The 19,186-nt window shown below is 41.0% G+C and overlaps 1 protein-coding gene across 8 annotated transcripts in view; it reads left to right on the top strand.

The window, feature by feature from the left end:
* MAP3K7 (mitogen-activated protein kinase kinase kinase 7) overlaps positions 1–15,928 on the top strand; it is a 58,467-nt gene extending 42,539 nt beyond the window's left edge. For all 8 annotated transcript variants that reach the window (XM_070733216.1, XM_070733217.1, XM_070733219.1 and 5 more), the window contains one exon: positions 14,781–15,928. In XM_070733216.1, the coding sequence (XP_070589317.1) occupies positions 14,781–14,961 (181 nt within the window). In that variant the 3' untranslated portion in view covers positions 14,962–15,928. The remainder of the gene's footprint in view (positions 1–14,780) is intronic.
* The last annotated feature ends 3,258 nt before the right edge of the window (positions 15,929–19,186 follow it).

Raw genomic sequence — 19,186 nt, 5'->3', positions numbered from 1 at the left:
CGCCTTCTGCCTGGGAAGTCATCCCAGAATGCCGGAATCTTTTTGCCTTGGAGGGAAAGTGAAACGCCGCTCATAGCAGCTGCTACGCGGGGCATTTCACCTTCCCTCCCAGGCAAAAAGATGCCGGGGAGAGGGGCACGCCTTCCGCCTGGGAAGTCATCCCAGAATGCCGGAATCTTTTTGCCTTGGAGGGAAAGTGAAACGCCACTCGTAGCAGCTGCTACGCGGGGCATTTCACCTTCCCTCCCAGGCAAAAAGATGCCGGGGAGAGGGGCACGCCTTCCGCCTGGGAAGTCATCCCAGAATGCCGGAATCTTTTTGCCTTGGAGGGAAAGTGAAACGCCACTCGTAGCAGCTGCTACGAGGGGCATTTCACCTTCCCTCTCAGGCAAAAAGATGCCGGGGAGAGGGGCACGCCTTCCGCCTGGGAAGTCCGGCCCCATCATCCCAGAATGCCGGCATCTTTTTGCCTGGGAGGGAAAGTGAAACGCCGCTCATAGCAGCTGCTACGCGGGGCATTTCACCTTCCCTCCCAGGCAAAAAGATGCCGGGGAGAGGGGCACGCCTTCCGCCTGGGAAGTCATCCCAGAATGCCGGAATCTTTTTGCCTTGGAGGGAAAGTGAAACGCCACTCGTAGCAGCTGCTACGCGGGGCATTTCACCTTCCCTCTCAGGCAAAAAGATGCCGGGGAGAGGGGCACGCCTTCCGCCTGGGAAGTCATCCCAGAATGCCGGCATCTTTTTGCCTTGGAGGGAAAGTGAAACGCCGCTCATAGCAGCTGCTACGCGGGGCATTTCACCTTCCCTCCCAGGCAAAAAGATGCCGGGGAGAGGGGCACGCCTTCCGCCTGGGAAGTCATCCCAGAATGCCGGAATCTTTTTGCCTTGGAGGGAAAGTGAAACGCCACTCGTAGCAGCTGCTACGCGGGGCATTTCACCTTCCCTCTCAGGCAAAAAGATGCCGGGGAGAGGGGCACGCCTTCCGCCTGGGAAGTCATCCCAGAATGCCGGAATCTTTTTGCCTTGGAGGGAAAGTGAAACGCCACTCGTAGCAGCTGCTACGCGGGGCATTTCACCTTCCCTCCCAGGCAAAAAGATGCCGGGGAGAGGGGCACGCCTTCCGCCTGGGAAGTCATCCCAGAATGCCGGAATCTTTTTGCCTTGGAGGGAAAGTGAAACGCCCCTCGTAGCAGCTGCTACGAGGGGCATTTCACCTTCCCTCTCAGGCAAAAAGATGCCGGGGAGAGGGGCACGCCTTCCGCCTGGGAAGTCCGGCCCCATCATCCCAGAATGCCGGCATCTTTTTGCCTGGGAGGGAAAGTGAAACGCCGCTCATAGCAGCTGCTACGCGGGGCATTTCACCTTCCCTCTCAGGCAAAAAGATGCCGGGGAGAGGGGCACGCCTTCCGCCTGGGAAGTCATCCCAGAATGCCGGAATCTTTTTGCCTTGGAGGGAAAGTGAAACGCCACTCGTAGCAGCTGCTACGCGGGGCATTTCACCTTCCCTCTCAGGCAAAAAGATGCCGGGGAGAGGGGCACGCCTTCCGCCTGGGAAGTCATCCCAGAATGCCGGAATCTTTTTGCCTTGGAGGGAAAGTGAAACGCCACTCGTAGCAGCTGCTACGCGGGGCATTTCACCTTCCCTCCCAGGCAAAAAGATGCCGGGGAGAGGGGCACGCCTTCCGCCTGGGAAGTCATCCCAGAATGCCGGAATCTTTTTGCCTTGGAGGGAAAGTGAAACGCCACTCGTAGCAGCTGCTACGCGGGGCATTTCACCTTCCCTCCCAGGCAAAAAGATGCCGGCATTCTGGGATGATGGGGCCGGATCTTTTTGCCTGGGAGGGAAAGTGAAACGCCGCTCGTAGCAGCTGCTACGCGGGGCATTTCACCTTCCCTCTCAGGCAAAAAGATGCCGGGGAGAGGGGCACGCCTTCCGCCTGGGAAGTCCGGCCCCATCATCCCAGAATGCCGGCATCTTTTTGCCTGGGAGGGAAAGTGAAACGCCGCTCATAGCAGCTGCTACGCGGGGCATTTCACCTTCCCTCTCAGGCAAAAAGATGCCGGGGAGAGGGGCACGCCTTCCGCCTGGGAAGTCATCCCAGAATGCCGGAATCTTTTTGCCTTGGAGGGAAAGTGAAACGCCACTCGTAGCAGCTGCTACGCGGGGCATTTCACCTTCCCTCTCAGGCAAAAAGATGCCGGGGAGAGGGGCACGCCTTCCGCCTGGGAAGTCATCCCAGAATGCCGGAATCTTTTTGCCTTGGAGGGAAAGTGAAACGCCACTCGTAGCAGCTGCTACGCGGGGCATTTCACCTTCCCTCCCAGGCAAAAAGATGCCGGGGAGAGGGGCACGCCTTCCGCCTGGGAAGTCATCCCAGAATGCCGGAATCTTTTTGCCTTGGAGGGAAAGTGAAACGCCACTCGTAGCAGCTGCTACGCGGGGCATTTCACCTTCCCTCCCAGGCAAAAAGATGCCGGCATTCTGGGATGATGGGGCCGGATCTTTTTGCCTGGGAGGGAAAGTGAAACGCCGCTCGTAGCAGCTGCTACGCGGGGCATTTCACCTTCCCTCTCAGGCAAAAAGATGCCGGGGAGAGGGGCACGCCTTCCGCCTGGGAAGTCATCCCAGAATGCCGGCACCTTTTTGCCTGGGAGGGAAAGTGAACCGCCCGTATCCAGCAGAAGCGGCGGGATTCAAAGTGCTGCGGTGGGGGGGGGGGCTGTCAGAACAAGGAGCGAGGGGGCTGCGAAGGGGCGCACGCGGCAGAGCTCCGGCGGAGGAGAGGTGGCGGGGAGAAGCTCTCTCTCCCTCCCCCCCCCGGAAAAAAGAAAGCAGCCTCAGCCAAAGACGCCCAGCGAGAAAGAGACCTCCGCGCCGACTTTTCTCGGCTGCTGCCTACGCCCGGCTCTCTTGGCAGGCAGAAGCAACAAGTCCGGCTCGGAGGCCTCTTTCTCGCTGGGCGTCTTTGGCGGGCGGTGGGTGGGACCAGCGGCGCGGAAGCCAGGGCTGTGGCAGCTCGCCCCCCCATCGCACGTATCCAGCAGAAGCGGCGGGATTCAAAGTGCTGCGGTGGGGGGGGTGTCCCGACAGCGGCGGGTGAACGGGGCGAGCGAACGAGGCGGGGAAACGAGGCGGGGGAACGGGGCGAGCGAACGAGGCGGGGGAACGAGGCGGGTGAACGGGGCGGGTGAACGAGGCGGGGGAACGGGGCGAGCGAACGAGGCGAGGGAACGGGGCGAGCGAACGAGGCGAGCGAACGAGGCGGGGAAACGAGGCGGGTGAACGGGGCGAGTGAACGAGGCGGGGGAACGGGGCGAGCGAACCAGGCGAGGGAACGGGGCGAGCGAACGAGGCGAGCGAACGAGGCGGGGAAACGAGGCGGGTGAACGAGGCGGGTGAACGGGGCGAGTGAACGGGGCGAGCGAACCAGGCGAGGGAACGGGGCGAGCGAACGAGGCGAGCGAACGAGGCGGGGAAACGAGGCGGGTGAACGGGGCGAGTGAACGAGGCGGGGGAACGGGGCGAGCGAACCAGGCAAGGGAACGGGGCGAGCGAACCAGGCGAGCGAACGAGGCGAGCGAACGAGGCGGGGGAACGAGGCGGGGGAACGGGGCGAGTGAACGAGGCGGGGGAACGGGGCGAGCGAACCAGGCGAGGGAACGGCGCGAGCGAACGAGGCGAGCGAACGAGGCGGGTGAACGGGGCGAGTGAACGAGGCGGGTGAACGGGGCGAGTGAACGAGGCGGGGGAACGGGGCGAGCGAACCGGGCGAGGGAACGGGGCGAGCGAACGAGGCGGGGAAACGAGGCGGGTGAACGGGGCGAGTGAACGAGGCGGGGGAACGGGGCGAGCGAACCAGGCGAGGGAACGGGGCGAGCGAACGAGGCGGGGAAACGAGGCGGGTGAACGAGGCGGGTGAACGGGGCGAGTGAACGAGGCGGGCGAACGAGGCGGGGAAACGAGGCGGGGGAACGGGGCGAGCGAACCAGGCGAGGGAACGGGGTGAGCGAACGAGGCGAGCGAACGAGGCGGGGAAACGAGGCGGGTGAACGGGGCGAGTGAACGAGGCGGGTGAACGGGGCGAGTGAACGAGGCGGGGGAACGGGGCGAGTGAACCAGGCGAGGGAACGGGGCGAGCGAACGAGGCGAGCGAACGAGGCGGGGAAACGAGGCGGGTGAACGGGGCGAGTGAACGAGGCGGGTGAACGGGGCGGGCGAACGGGGCGGGGGAACGAGGCGGGTGAACGAGGCGGGGAAATGAGGCGGGTGAACGGGGCGAGCGAACGAGGCGGGTGAACGGGGCGAGCGAACGAGGCGGGGGAACGGGGCGAGCAAACGAGGCGGGGGAACGGGGCGAGCGAACGGGGCGAGCGAACGAGGCGGGGTGAACGAGGCGGGGGAACGAGGGGAGCGGCGGGCGAACGAGGGGAGCGTCGGGCGAACGAGGCGAGCGGCGGGCGTACGAGGCGAGCGGCGGGCGAACGAGGGGAGCGGCGGGCGAACGAGGCGAGCGGCGGGCGAACGAGGCGAGTGGCGGGCGAACGGGGCAAGCGGCAAACGGCGGGCGGGCATCAGCGGGATCCGAGGTGGCGGGGAAGACCCAGGGAAGGTTCCTTCAGCCGCCTAGCAGCTGATCTGCTCGGCAGCGCAGCACCAGCAAGGAGCCGAAGATCTTCGGCTCCTCGCTGCTGCTGCGCTGCCGAGCAGATCAGCTGCTAGGCGGCCACTCGAGAGCAAGAGGGGAGAGAAAGAGAGAGAAGGAAAGAGAGATGAGAGAGGGAGGAAGAGAGTGTGAGAGAGGAAGAAGCAACATAGAGAAAGAGAGAGAGAAAGAAAGATGAGAAAGGAAGGAAGAGAGTGACCTCATCGGGTGGGAAAAATCGCGATATAGCGTTCGCGAAGATCGAGATGGTCACAATTGCTGAAAAATCGCGATATAGCGTTTCGCGAAGATCGAGATCGCGAAACTCGAGGGATCACTGTATATATATATTTGTTTTCATATATATATACACACACACACACACATACATACACTTCCACTTTCTCGTTGTGGCCACCCCAGCTTCATAACAGCTTGTAATGGCCACTTTCTCAGTCGTCAGCTTGAGAAGCCTCGTCCGAAAGCAATTTCCCTGTGCTCCTCGGACTGCACTCCTCTTGTTTACCATCCCTACAGGACAGCTTCAGTCTAAAAAGACCCCCTGATGGCTGAGCTATCAATATTCCTTCCATAGCCTCAAAGGAAGCGTCACAACACTATGCTGGTCATGCCTCTCCTATGTCCACAGTCCTGAACCACTAATCTGAAGGTTCAGGAAGGTTAACCCTATGTTTGAGATACTGTTTTCAGATTCATAATGAAACTTTGTTTCCTTTTTTTTTTTTTTTTTAATTTTTTTATTACAAATATATACACATTTACATACAATATATGTTTTATATTAATACAAGGCTAAATCAACGCGTAACAAATAAACGAACAAACAAACATGACAAACAAACAAAAATATTCTTAAAAAAAAGATCTAATTGCTTATTTAAGTACATTAATAACAATAACTATTCACTTAGCATATTTTATAATATTTGTACTTGTATTCCCTTCAGGAAGTAAGTTTTGAATGATTTTTGATTTTAAATTATTTTCTGGTGAAGCATGTTGTGTCCTCAGCGTATACCATTTTCTCTTGTAGGTTGTCACTGTTTTTTAAATCATTTAATTCTTTCTTATCCGCCTTCTTTTATTCATATTCAATTTCTTTAATGTCATACAGATCTTTTTTTATAAAAAGGTTTTTTGTATATATGTCTTTTGTATTTTTTTTTCTATGTAATGAAAAGGATATAAAGTATTGTTAATTTGATTTTTTCTTTTGAATTTTATTTCTTTTCTTAAACCAGTTATAAAGATGTATCCAGGTTTTATCGTGTTCGGAATCCTCTTTATTTTTTAATTTAATTGTTAGTGCGTCAAATTCAGCACAGTCTAATATTTTTTTAATTATCAAATCGTCTTCAGGTGGTTCGGGTTGCTTCCAATTTTGAGCTATCGTTAATCTAATTGCTGTCAATATATGAATTAATAAGTAGTGTTTGTTTTTTTCAATTTTTTGATCTATAATTCCCAGGAGAAAGGCTTCAGGTTTTTTATTTATCTTCATTTGTAAAATCTCTTCTATCCAATTCTGCATTTTGTTCCAGAATTTTTTCATTTTTGAGCAGGTCCACCAAATGTGGTAGTATGTCCCCATTTTTTTGCACCTCCAACATTTTGGGCTTGTTCCTTTATACATTTTGGCTAATGTTGCCGGTGGAAGGTGCCACCTATAATACATTTTGTATATGTTTTCCTTATAAGCTGTAGATTTTGTTAATTTATAGTTCTTGGTCCAAATTGATTCCCACTTATCTAAATTTATGCTATAACCAAAATTTTTGCCCCAACTATGTATACTATTTTTAACGATGTGTTCCTCCATTTTATAGTGTAGCATATATTTATATATTTTGGAAATCATTTTTTTTTCTTGGCCTAAAATTATCTTATCTAATTCTATCTCTTTTATTTGTATTTCCTTCTTTTTCCCTTCTTGATATTTTGATTTAATTACGTTATACGCCCACCAGTCGATTTTGATTCCAATTTCTTCTAATTGTTCCCTAGTTTTTAATTCCCCATTTTTTTCTAATGTTTGATAATAATTTAACATTTTGTTTAGTTCTCTTGAGTTTGGATATACCGTCGCCTCTAAGCTTGAGTACCATTTGGGAGTTTGGTGATAGTACATTTTTTTGATTTTTTTCCAAGTTGTGTATAACGAGTTTCTTATTATATGTTGTTTGAAGTAACTATGTGTTTGTTCTTTATTTTCCCACAGGATAGCATGCCACCCTATTCTCATATCGTGTCCTTCCAGTATTAGAAGTCTTTTATTTTCCAATTTAAACCAATCTTTCAACCAATCCATAATTGCTGCATTATAATATAATTCGAAATCTGGTAGTGCAAATCCTCCTTGTTTGATATTATCTTGCAGATATTGTCTTCTAATTCTAGGTTTTTTTCCGGCCCAGACGAATTTTGTAATCATTCTATTTAATTTTTGAAAAAAGTCTTTTCTTAATATAATTGGAATCATCCTAAATAGATATAGAATCTTGGGTAAGATAGACATTTTTATTGTTGAGATTCTACCTATGAGCGAAATAGGCAATTTGTTCCATTTTTCTAATTTCTTTTTTATTTCTTTTATTAAAACCGTGTAATTATCTTCCTTTATTGTGATCGCTTTTGCTGTTAATTTTATTCCCAAATACTTAACTGTTTTTACTATTTGTAAGCCTAATCTGTCTTCTAATATTTTCTTCTCTGTATTTGTTAAATTTTTTGTCAGTATTTTGGTTTTTTGTTTATTAATTTTAAGTCCTGCTACTTTTCCGAATTCAGTAATCTCCTTTAATAAAACTTCCTCTGATTCAATTGGATCTTCTATATTGAATACTAGATCATCGGCAAATGCCTGAATTTTGTATTCTTGTCCTTTCAAATTTAATCCTTTAACATTTTTATTTAACCTTATCTGATTTAATAAGGTTTCTATGGCCAAAATAAATATTAATGGAGAAAGGGGGCATCCTTGCCGTACTCCCTTTTCTATTTTTATATTTTGCGTTAATTGGTCGTTTATTATAACTTTTGCCGATTGTGTAGAGTATATCGTCTTGATTGCTTTTATAAATTTTTCTTTAAATTTCATTTTGGTCAGTTGTTTAATGAAGAAGTTCCAATTCAAATTATCGAATGCTTTTTCCGCATCTAAAAATATTAATGCCAAATTCTTTCCTGGGTTTACCTCATAGTATTCTAAAATATTTATAATGTTTCTCAAATTATTTTTTATATTTCTGTTTGGTAAAAAGCCGTTCTGGTCCGGATGTATGATTTCATTAATTATCCCTTTAAACCTTTCTGCTAATATTGTTGTAAAGATTTTGTAATCTGAGTTTAGTAATGCAATTGGTCTATATTGTTTTATTAAGTATCTTTGTTCCAAATCTTTTGGTATTAGTGTTATTAACCCTTCCTTCCAGGATTCAGGCATTGCTCCTTTATCTAACACCTCGTTCAACATCTGTAGTAATAATTTTTTGACTGGTTCATATATTTCTTTGTAATATTCGGCTGGTATTCCATCTACTCCTGGGGTTTTGTTATTGTTTTGTTTTTTAATTGCTAGCTCTAATTCTGTCATAGTTATGGTTTTATCCATTCTATCAATGTTAGTCTCCGATATTTGGGGTAATTCAATCTCGTTCAAATATTGATCTATTTCTTCCTCTTTTATCTCATCATTCCTATATAGCTGTTCAAAATAGTTTTGTATTATCTTTTTTTTTTCTTCTATATCAATTTGCTTTTTTCCCTTTTCATCTTCCAATTGTTGGATATATTTCTTCTCTTTCTGTTTTTTAATTTTATAGGCAAGCCACCTTCCCGGTTTGTTTGCATGTTCGAAGTAATTTTGTTTTACACTTTTGATTTTTTGGGCTATTTCTTCCTGTGCTATCAAGTTTATCTTATGTTTAATTACATCTCTTTTTTCTTTTAGTTCGATTTTTTTTGGATCTTTTATCCATTCGGCTTCTGTTTGTTCTAATTCTTTTTGATTTTCTCTCATCTCCCTATTTTTATCCTTATTTTTTTTACTAGTGTATGCAATGGTTATCCCCCTTATATAGGCTTTGGTTGTGTCCCATATATTTTGTATGGTTGTGTCTTCATTCCAATTTTTTTCTAGAAAGATATCTAATTCTTTTTTTGAAAATTCTTTGTATTTATTTTCTTGTATAATTTTTGTATTCATTGTCCATCTATTTTTTTTGGTTTGGTTTCCTCTAATTATAATACTTACTGGGTTGTGGTCTGCCCAAAAGTTGGGTTCTATTTCTGCTGATATTATCTCTTGTTGTAATTCTATGTTTGTCCATATCATGTCCAATCTGGACCATGAGTCATGTGGGTGTGAATAATAAGTATACTTACATTCATCTCTGTGTCTTTCCCTCCACGTGTCTTTTAGTTTAAATTCCTCTATAATATCTTTGAGTTTTTCTGGTATTGTTTTTTTCTTTTTACTCTTTTCTTTACCTTTATAGTCTTTGTCGTAATCTATTATTATATTGAAGTCCCCAATCACACAGATGTTTCCTTTTTCAATTTTTATTATTTTTTGGTACAACGTTTTATAAAAAGATTTTTGGTCTTTGTTGGGAGCATAAATCACAATTAAATTTGTTTTTTTTTTATTAATTTCAATTTCTGTTATAAGTATTCTACCCTCTTCATCACTGTCAATTACTTTGTTTCCTAAATAGAAATTTCATTTTACTATTTGCATAACATTTTCCTCAGTTCTCTTCATTCTCTTTCAACCACCAATCTTAGGCAAAGTAAATTATATTAGTGTATGACTGATGGTAGCAGAAGTACTTTTAACTCTTAGTGTAGTGAAAAAAAGAGTTCAGCATTCAAATTGCTTGTCAGTATTTCTTGTTTTCATAAGTAGGTTCCCTAAAGTACATGGCTTAAGTGGACCATGTACAAAGTGTCTTGGAGTCCCAGAGAAAACTGAAATAATTCAACACAGATTTACTAAAAAATATTTAGTAATCTAAAATTGAGACAAAGTATTTTGTATGCTTACCTCATCAATTAAATAAAGGGACACTCACGAGGGGAGAAATCAATATGACTCTTTCTTTTCTTACTTTAGTAACTATTCATCTCACCATACAGTATATCATAATCTATTTTAGGAATGATGTAAAAATGACAAAATCTGAATGTGTACCAGAATAAATCTATGTAGCTAGTTAGGTGTCCTTTTTAGCAGTTTTGTGAAACCATAGAAAAGGGTTGATAGGAAACTTAATAAAACAAATTCAAATTGATAAAAACGATTGGGCTGATCATAACCCAATAAAAATTATATGGAATGAGGAGGAGGAGAAAAATAGGAGTTGGAGATTAGATCTACAACTATTAAAAGAACAAGAATATATAGATTGGATTGAAAGAGAAATGAAATTATTTTTAAAAGAAAATAACAACCCAGATACCTCCCTCCAGAATTTATGGGATACAGCAAAAGCCTATCAAAGGGGCTTAACAATAGCCTATAAATCAAGAAAAAACTAGGAAAAAAGACAAAATCAAAAAGAGTGGATATTTAAATTAGGAAAATTAGAAAAAGAATCCCCAAAAGACCCAGGAAACCTAAATATAAGGCAACAAATTATGCTGATAAAACACAAACTAGAATTAATAGAGATAGAAGAAGTAACTAAGAAACTAAGAGAAGTAAAACAAAATCAATTTGAGCACGCAAACAAACCTGGCAGATGGCTATCGTATAAATTGAGGAAAGAAAGAGAGAAGAAATTAATCCAACAATTAACAGATAAAAAAGAAACAACACATTACCAGTTTAAAAAAAAAGAAAGAAATTGCATTAGAATACTATAAACAATTGTACAGTGAAGAAAATATTAAGGAAGAAGATATATTAAAATATTTAGAGACATGTAAAATCAATTTAATAAGTAAAGAAGATAAAGAAATATTAAACAAAAAAATAACAAAAGAAGAATTGGAAAGAACAATTATGAAACAGAATAATAATAAAACACCAGGCCCAGATGGCTTCCCAATTGAATTCTATAAGGCAACATTCCATGTAACGGGAGAATTACTATTAGAAATTTATAATAAAATGTTAACGAATGGAGAATGCCCGGTATCATGGCAAGAAGCTAACATAACGTTGATACATAAAGAAGACACAGATCCAAAGTACAGTAATACCTCATGATACGAACTTAATTGGTGCAAGGAGGAGGTTCGTAAGACGAAAGGTTCGTAAGACGAAACATTGTTTCCCATAGGAAACAATGTAAAGTCAATTAATCCGTGCAACCAAAAAAACCCCCGCAAAAAAACGGCTTTCGGCGACTGCTGGGAAGCCCCGCGGCTGTTTTAAAAGGTGACAGCCGGCCTGGGGGGCTTGCCAGCACCCCCCCGAACCCCGAACCTGGGTTCGGGGGGGCTGGCAAGCCCCCCAGGCCGGCTGCGACCTTTTAAAACACCTGCACCGCTTCGCAGCTGTCTCCCAAAGCCGAACGCGGAAGTTCGGCTTTAGCGTTCGGCTTCAGGAGACAGCTGCGAAGCGGCGCGGGTGTTTTAAAAGGTCGCAGCCGGCCTGGGGGGCTTGCCAGCACCCCCCCGAACCCCGAACCCGGGTTCGGGGGGGTGCTGGCAAGCCCCCCAGGCCGGCTGCGACCTTTTAAAACACCCGCGCCGCTTCCCAGCTGTCTCCTGAAGCCGAACGCTAAAGCCGAACTTCCGCGTTCGGCTTCGGGAGACAGCTGCGAAGCGGCGCGGGTGTTTTAAAAGGTCGCAGCCGGCCTGGGGGGCTTCCCAGCAACCTCCCGAACCGAACCCGGGGTTCAGCAAAATTTTGCCGCCTCTTACGAACTTTGTTCGAGTTACGAACCGGCGTTCGGGAGGCTTCTGGGAAGCCCCGCCGCCCGGCTGTCACCTTTTAAAACAGCCGCGCGGCTTCCCAGCAGTCTCCGAACGCCGGTTCGTAACTCGAAAAAAGTTCGTAAGAAGAGGCAAAATTTTTCTGAACCCCGGGTTCGTATCACGAGTTGTTCGTAAGACGAGGGGTTCGTATCTTGAGGTACCACTGTATATTAAGAATTATAGATCAATATCTCTGTTAAATGTAGACTACAAAATTTATATGTCAATTATAGCAGACAGATTTAAAAAAATATTAAACAAAATAATACACTCTGATCAGAATGGTTTTCTACCTAACAGACAAATTAGAAATAATATAAGAATTACATTAAATATGTTAGAATATTATGAAAGCCATAATGATAAGGAGTTTGCAATGCTATTTCTAGATGCTGAGAAAGCCTTCGATAACCTCAATTGGAACTTTTTCAAAAAATTAATAAATACTATGGATTTAGGAGAGAACTTTGAAAATACAATAAATAAAATATACTCCAAACAAAAGGCAAGGATAATTATAAATGGAGATTTAACCAATACATTCGATATTAAAAAAGGAGTGAGACAAGGCTGTCCACTATCTCCCTTAATATATATAATGTCTATAGAAATACTATTAAACCGAATTAGAGGAGAATCATCAATACAAGGCACCCAAATTAAACAACAAATTTATAAAACACAGGCCTTCGCTGATGATCTGGTCTTCTTCTTAGAGAACCCAGTTAGCTCAATGATATACTTAGTAAAAGAATTAGAGAACTATGGGAAAGTGGCCGGCTTAAAAATAAATAGGAATAAAACTAAAATATTAACCAAGAATTGTAATCAAGATTTAAACAAATTATTAATAAAAGAAACAGGTTTTCAAATAGAAAAAAAAAATATCTAGGGATTTGGTTTATGACAAGGTATTCTTCACTGAAAGAACTAAATTATATGAAATTATTAACAAAAACAAAAGAAGATTTAGAAAAATGGTCAAAGTTAAATGTATCCTTAATGGGAAGGATCAACACAATAAAGTCTAATATACTTCCAAGGTGGCTCTATCTCTTCCAAACAGCAACAATACAATTAAACCAATCGTTCTTTGCTAAAATAAATAAAATAATTTCTAAATTTATCTGGTGCAATAAAAAACCAAGAATAAACATGAAAGCCCTACAAGATTTAAGAACAAGAGGAGGATTCGGTTTACCCAACTTAGAAATATACCACCAAGCCACTAAATTACTATGGATTAAAGAATGGGTCAACCTTGAAAATCCTAGAATTCTAACAATAGAAGGCCACGATATAAATGAAGGATGGCACGCACATTTGTGGGGAAAAGAACATTCAAAACATTCTCAGTTTAAACAACACCAAATTCGGAATACACTATTGACACACTGGCGGAAAGTCAGGAAAAAACACTATAATGAAATACCCAGATGGCTATCCACTCTAGAAGCTCAAATACATCCAAATATAATAAGCCAAGAACAAAAAATAACCTACGAAGTCCTATTAAACACCAAAGGAAGTCTTAAAACTAGAGAAAGACTTAAAGAGGAAGGCATAGTAATAGATTGGCTTCCATATTACCAAATTCAAAGCAGATATAAAAGGGACTTGGTAAAATTCGGAATATGTAATAAACAAAATGAAATAGACAAAATATTGACAGGATCTGACAAAAAATTTATAACCAAAATGTATATTTATCTATTAAACTATGAAAACATCGAAGAAATTGTTAAACCTAACATGATATCTTGGATGACTAACTTTGGATATGCAATTCAGCTAGAAGACTGGGAAAAACTATGGTCAGTTAATTATAAGATGACTTTGTCAACACCATATAAAGAAAATCTTTATAAAATGTTCTTCCGATGGCATTATGCGCCAGCGCGCCTAGCCAAAATGAATGTAAACATTAGTAACAAATGTTGGAAGTGTAAAAAAGAAGTGGGAACATACTACCACATATGGTGGCAATGTAACGAAGCAAAAAAAAATTGGATTCAAATTAGGGCATGGATGGAAGAAATATTGGGCTATAAAATTGAAATAAAACCGGAAATGTATTTATTAGGCATAATTAGAGGCAAACATAGCAAAGAAAATTACTACTTAATAAACCACTTACTTACTGCTGCAAGATTAGCATATGCACATGTCTGGAAACAAGATAAGATTCCAAACAAAGAAACGGTAATTAAAAAAATATTAGACTGCGCCAAATTTAGCAAATTAACATACGAAATTCAAAACCAACAAAATAAGGACTATTACAAAGTGTGGGAAAAAATTTACAACTGGGTGGAAATTAAGAAAAAGGTATAGTAAATAGAATTGTTAAAAAATAAATCTTGTAAATATATCAAGTGTAAATGTTTAATGTTGTATTGTTTGATGTCTAAATGTTTGTAAGTCATATAAAATAATAAAAAAATATTTAAAAAAAAAATAAAAAAAAGAAAAGTGTTGAAGGCTGTTAGGGACACAAATTGTTCACTGATAATAATAGGAAAACTATTTTCTATTTTATGTTCACTGCAATATATTTTATGTTCACTGCAATATAAGTATTTATGTCATTACATAAAATGAATCTTTCCATTAATCTCAAGATAATGTTACCTCCAATAATACTTTCATCATGTCATGATTTCCCATGTTTCTGTGTCATACATAATTTCACTGAAGCAATTATTCATTTATCTTTCTCCACACCATGGGCTCAGAGAGAAAGAGGGAGAAATGCATACATTTGCACAGATACAACACACACACATGCACGCACCACAATTAAACATAAAGCTATATATTAAAATAAGATGCTGGGAGATTGCAACAAGAATGGGTATCTTTCCTCTTTTGTTGTCAAATATTATGCATAGATTACTGCATGCATAGATTATATGCACAGAAAAATATGTGCGAATATGTTACATTCCTCTTGACTACAGTTTCAGTCATTGTGCTGGCTAAAAATGGCACACAATAAAAATTTAGAGGGTATTCAGATACATAAATATGCAGGCAAAAATAGGTATTCACACCTTAATTGGTCTGTGATCCACCCTGTATATTACACATCTCGTGTCTTCTTTTCTGGCAAATCAACTTAATTGAATTAATTTGCTTATGAATATTTGTTAATATTGGGAATTAATTAAGTAACCTTTTTATTTAATGTAGGCAAGAGCTAATAGCAGAACTGGACCAGGATGAAAAAGACCAGCAAAATACATCACGTCTAGTACAAGAGCATAAAAAGCTTTTAGATGAAAATAAAAGTCTCTCCACCTACTACCAGCAATGCAAAAAACAGTTGGAAGTCATCCGAAATCAACAACAGAAACGTCAAGGGACATCATGATTCATGGGACGCCAGATTGACAGTGAAGCACAGGAACTTCTTTTTTTAAAAAAAAAAATCCCATAATATGACAACTTCCTTATTGGTGTGTGCTGAAAGTGTAGATATACCTGCTGCTCTTCCAAAACCAATGCAGTATGGTTTTCTTTGGGTGAACATTGAATTGTTTGAGAAAGTTAAGAGCGGCTACATGAATAATCCACAGCACTAACCATGAAGCAAAATATAATGAACTCTGGCTGTTTGCATGCCCCTTGTGTGATGGCTATCCTACCAAAACTGATTAAGTGGCTGCTATATTGTAAGATCATTAGGTTTTCATGCAATAGGAGCAGTATAGAATTTTTCTATTTTTAAAATGTTTTTGTTCTTTGAACTGTTTGCCAAAGCAGTCATTTTTCAGGACTCCTGATTATTCAAGAGATAATGCTGGTAAAACAATGCATTCTTCTTATTGTGTTGTTTTTCATGCATTTGGTTCCTCTATATCAAAGGGATTTCTTAGGCATATCTCTTAAATATTCTAATGCAGCGGGAGAGACATCAAGAGGTAGTTCCGTTCAGGCCTCTCAGTCCTTTTATATGATCCCTTCCTTGAGTTATCATCATGAGCAACCTTCCAGACCTCTAGTTAGCGGTTGACAAGAAAGTAGTTTCATTGTCTTATGCTTTAGAGATTAAGTGAATTTGCTTGCAAAATACAAGCATTTCTATTCCATCTTTTGGAAGCAATAATTAGAGCTTGGTTGAAAAATAACTTGTGTTCACCGCATAAATCCTCAATTTAGTAAGTTCTCCCCTTTACCTTCATTTTTTGTTTGTTTTATAACAAGACCCACAGCAAAATGGTGGTTTCATATATGACTCTGTTCCCCAAATTTCAAAAGTACTGTGGAAAATTACAATATGAGTTTTGCAAATCAAGTCTTTGAAACAAGTCTAATTAAAAAAAAAACACATTTATCAATCTGTGCTTAGAATTGTTTGATAGAAATACATTAAATTTCATCTTCAGATGCTAGGGGTAAGCAATTTCTTGTAGCCAAAGATGCCATTTTTCTTTGTTTAAATATTTTTTTCCATCCTATGAGAACTGGAAGGAAATGGCAATCATATCACATGCATAAATGACATTTCTGGCCTGGAATGTTTGTGGGGTGAGGGGAATGAATATTAGATGGAAAGTGTATTAGGTCTAATGAAACCTTAAGTATACTTTTTCTTGTTTTTCATGACCACCAAAATCTTATAACTAAAATTTTGGCAATGCAATCTGGACTGGGCTTGCCCCTGGTGGGGGTTATAAACTGAAATGTTTCCATGGAAAGGTAGCTATAAGTAGTGAAGCTATAGTTCTGTATGAAATACGAAGCCAAATCCTTTGCCTGTTCCTTGCAAACAGGAACTGCATTCAGCACAGCCTTTTGTCATGAAGAAAATATATGGCAATACATTTCTTAAGAATTTGGAACAACTTTAGGTATTGGATGACTTGAAACTTTACAGCAGATATTGTTATTGTTAAACTATCCAAGGGCTCTTTGAAATCATGGCGTTCAGTTCAGGTTTGCGTCATATAACATTGTTCTTCTTTATATAACATTCTGAAACTATTTGATCTGTGTTAGCTATTCTTTCAAAGCATGAAAGAAAACATAAGAGATTTCAAATCTGCATAGTGACCCCCAAATACTACTTTAATGTAACTTTGGCTTCACAAAATTCTATGTATAACTGGTATGCATAGAGTTAGAATGTGACATTCTGTTGTCTTCTCATACCAATAGCATTTAGACTTATGTATCGCTTCCCAGTGCTTTACAGCCGTCTATAAACTAAGTGATTTACAAAGTCAGCATATATTGCCCCCAACAATCTGGGTCCTCATTTTACCTACCTTGGAAGGATGGAAGGCTAAGTCAACCTTGAGCCTGGTGAGATTCTATCTGCCAAACTCCTGGCAGCTGGTGACCAGCAGAAGTAGCCTGCAGTACTGCACTCTAACCACTGTGCCACCATGGCTCTTCATCAACAAGTACTGTACTGCTATATTTACTAGAGCCCTGGTGGTGCAGTGGTTAGAATGCAGTATTGCAAACAAACACTGTCCACAGCTTGGAGTTTCATCTTGAAGGGGCTCAAGATTGACTCAGCCTTCCTTCCTTCCTTCCGAGGTTGGTAAAATGAGGACTCTGATTGTTTGGGGCAATATGTTGACATTGTAAACTGCCCAGAGAGTGCTGTAAAGCAGTATGGAGTGGTATATAAGTCTTAGTAATATTGTTATTACTATGCAGTTTTCCCCCAGTAAGAATTTGTGCATATAGAATTGAAGTCTTGCTATCTGGCCATGTCTGAACTCAGAGCTGACATAAGAATAGATAATTATAAGATTGCAATATTTTCTTCCCTCTTGTATATTTCTTTAAACTAAGAGATTGCTGACAAACATCAGGGTCTGTGCTCTGAAAACAGTCTTTTAATAAATTTAAATTAAATAAAGTTATAAGAGGTAAAACCAAAATTATTTTACATAAATAAAGGATAATTTCTAACTATATTAGCTAATTTGATTTGGTGGCTGAAATAGACATTGCTATCAATTTAAGGGTATGCATATTTATAGTCAACTAGCAAGAATAGGAATAGCAGAAGTTATCTGAAGCACTGCTGTTTACTACATATATCTCTCAGGTTAGCCAAGTGGATGGGGTTGTGATGCTCTGCTTTTCCGAAGAAAAAACAACATTAATGTCTAACCTGTTACATCATGGGCTACAATTATAAGTGAAGATCTGCAATAATCTTGTCTATTGTGTGCTATGGCTTGGGCTATACTCACTATTGAAAGAATTGGGAGTCTAGTTAACATAAGAAATGGAATGAATGAGGACGAAGAAAGATTTTGCTCTTCTGGCTCTAAGCAAGAACCAGAACTTTGTATCTCCCTCGAAAGCCAAAAGCAAAAATAAAAATAGTATATATTCTTTAATTCATTCTGGATCTGTAACCCACCTATATTTGTTTCCAGCTTCATCACCTAATTCTAAGTAAGCAATTGGAAAATGCTAGTTATAATTCTTGATTCACAAGTTACTATGATAACTCTCACAAAATAGTTGGCCAAAACAATAACAATACCATTCATAGTTTTGTATGAACCTAATTAGTTTCTAAGCTATACACAATTTCTGCATTGTTAATGCTCTCTAATGTGATACACACGCAAAAATAAAAAGTATTCTCTTTGCTTAGAGAAAAAAAGATTATTTGTCTTGAAGATAGCCAGAGCTAATTCTTGAAATTTTCAGCATGGTTAACCTTGTTTGGGCAAAAAACAAAATGAACTTAATCCTAGTTAATATTTGGATAACCAATAGAGACTTTCATGCCTATAGGCTGAATTAGGAAATTGAAAGACAACCAGAAAGAAAATAATTGCAAACCATCTCTGTATTTCTTCCACAAAACCTGCTTGAACAAATCAATGAAATCACCAGGAATTGTGCTCGACTCAAGAAATTTTGATTTATATATAACATGCACTTCAAGGTACAGTTTATTTATCCGTGGGTTTTTTTCAATTTGATCCTGGAGAACTCAAAGATTGTATTTTATGTTTTCTTCCATTTCTTACCCCATATAGCCCTAATCTGTCCAAAGAAAGACTAATCAAGCACATGCCAATAGGAAGAAAAATTAAGCAACCTTTGATTCAGAGAAGGGCAACCCTCATCCCCAGAGATACATAATAATCCTCAAGCCTCTTTCTGGAGTGAGATGTTACTTCAGCTTGAGACAGGAAGCGTATGCATTAGAACAATTGTTTATTTTTTATTAAACTTTCCTCCCCCTAAATAAGAACATATTCCACTGAAGCCAATGTTTTCTCACAGTAAATGGAAATAGATTTTTCACTTCAGCTTTTTAAGTTTCTACATTAACTGCCATGTGACAGAAAATGTTAAATATTCTTTATTCTGAGTGTTTAGAGGTTAACAGTAAAATCTTGAATTCCAGTATTTATTAAGAACCTTTTCTGAGAAAATCAATTGCAATAATTGCTTCAAGAAGTTTGTTCTTTATCTGTCTGATACACTTTTTTTTCAATAATTATACTTTACTGACTAGAAAATTTTGGAAGTAAGTGGTATCCGTCCCCAAAAAAGTTTTAAAAAATCAAGGGGCATGAAAGAACAAAAAATGTTATAAAAGGAAGGAAATA

The sequence above is a fragment of the Erythrolamprus reginae genome, chromosome 1 (genome assembly GCF_031021105.1).
Source record: "Erythrolamprus reginae isolate rEryReg1 chromosome 1, rEryReg1.hap1, whole genome shotgun sequence".
Lineage (NCBI taxonomy): Eukaryota > Metazoa > Chordata > Lepidosauria > Squamata > Dipsadidae > Erythrolamprus > Erythrolamprus reginae.
The sequence above is the reverse complement of the archived record's forward strand: the minus strand, read 5'-3'. Positions and strand labels throughout refer to the sequence as shown.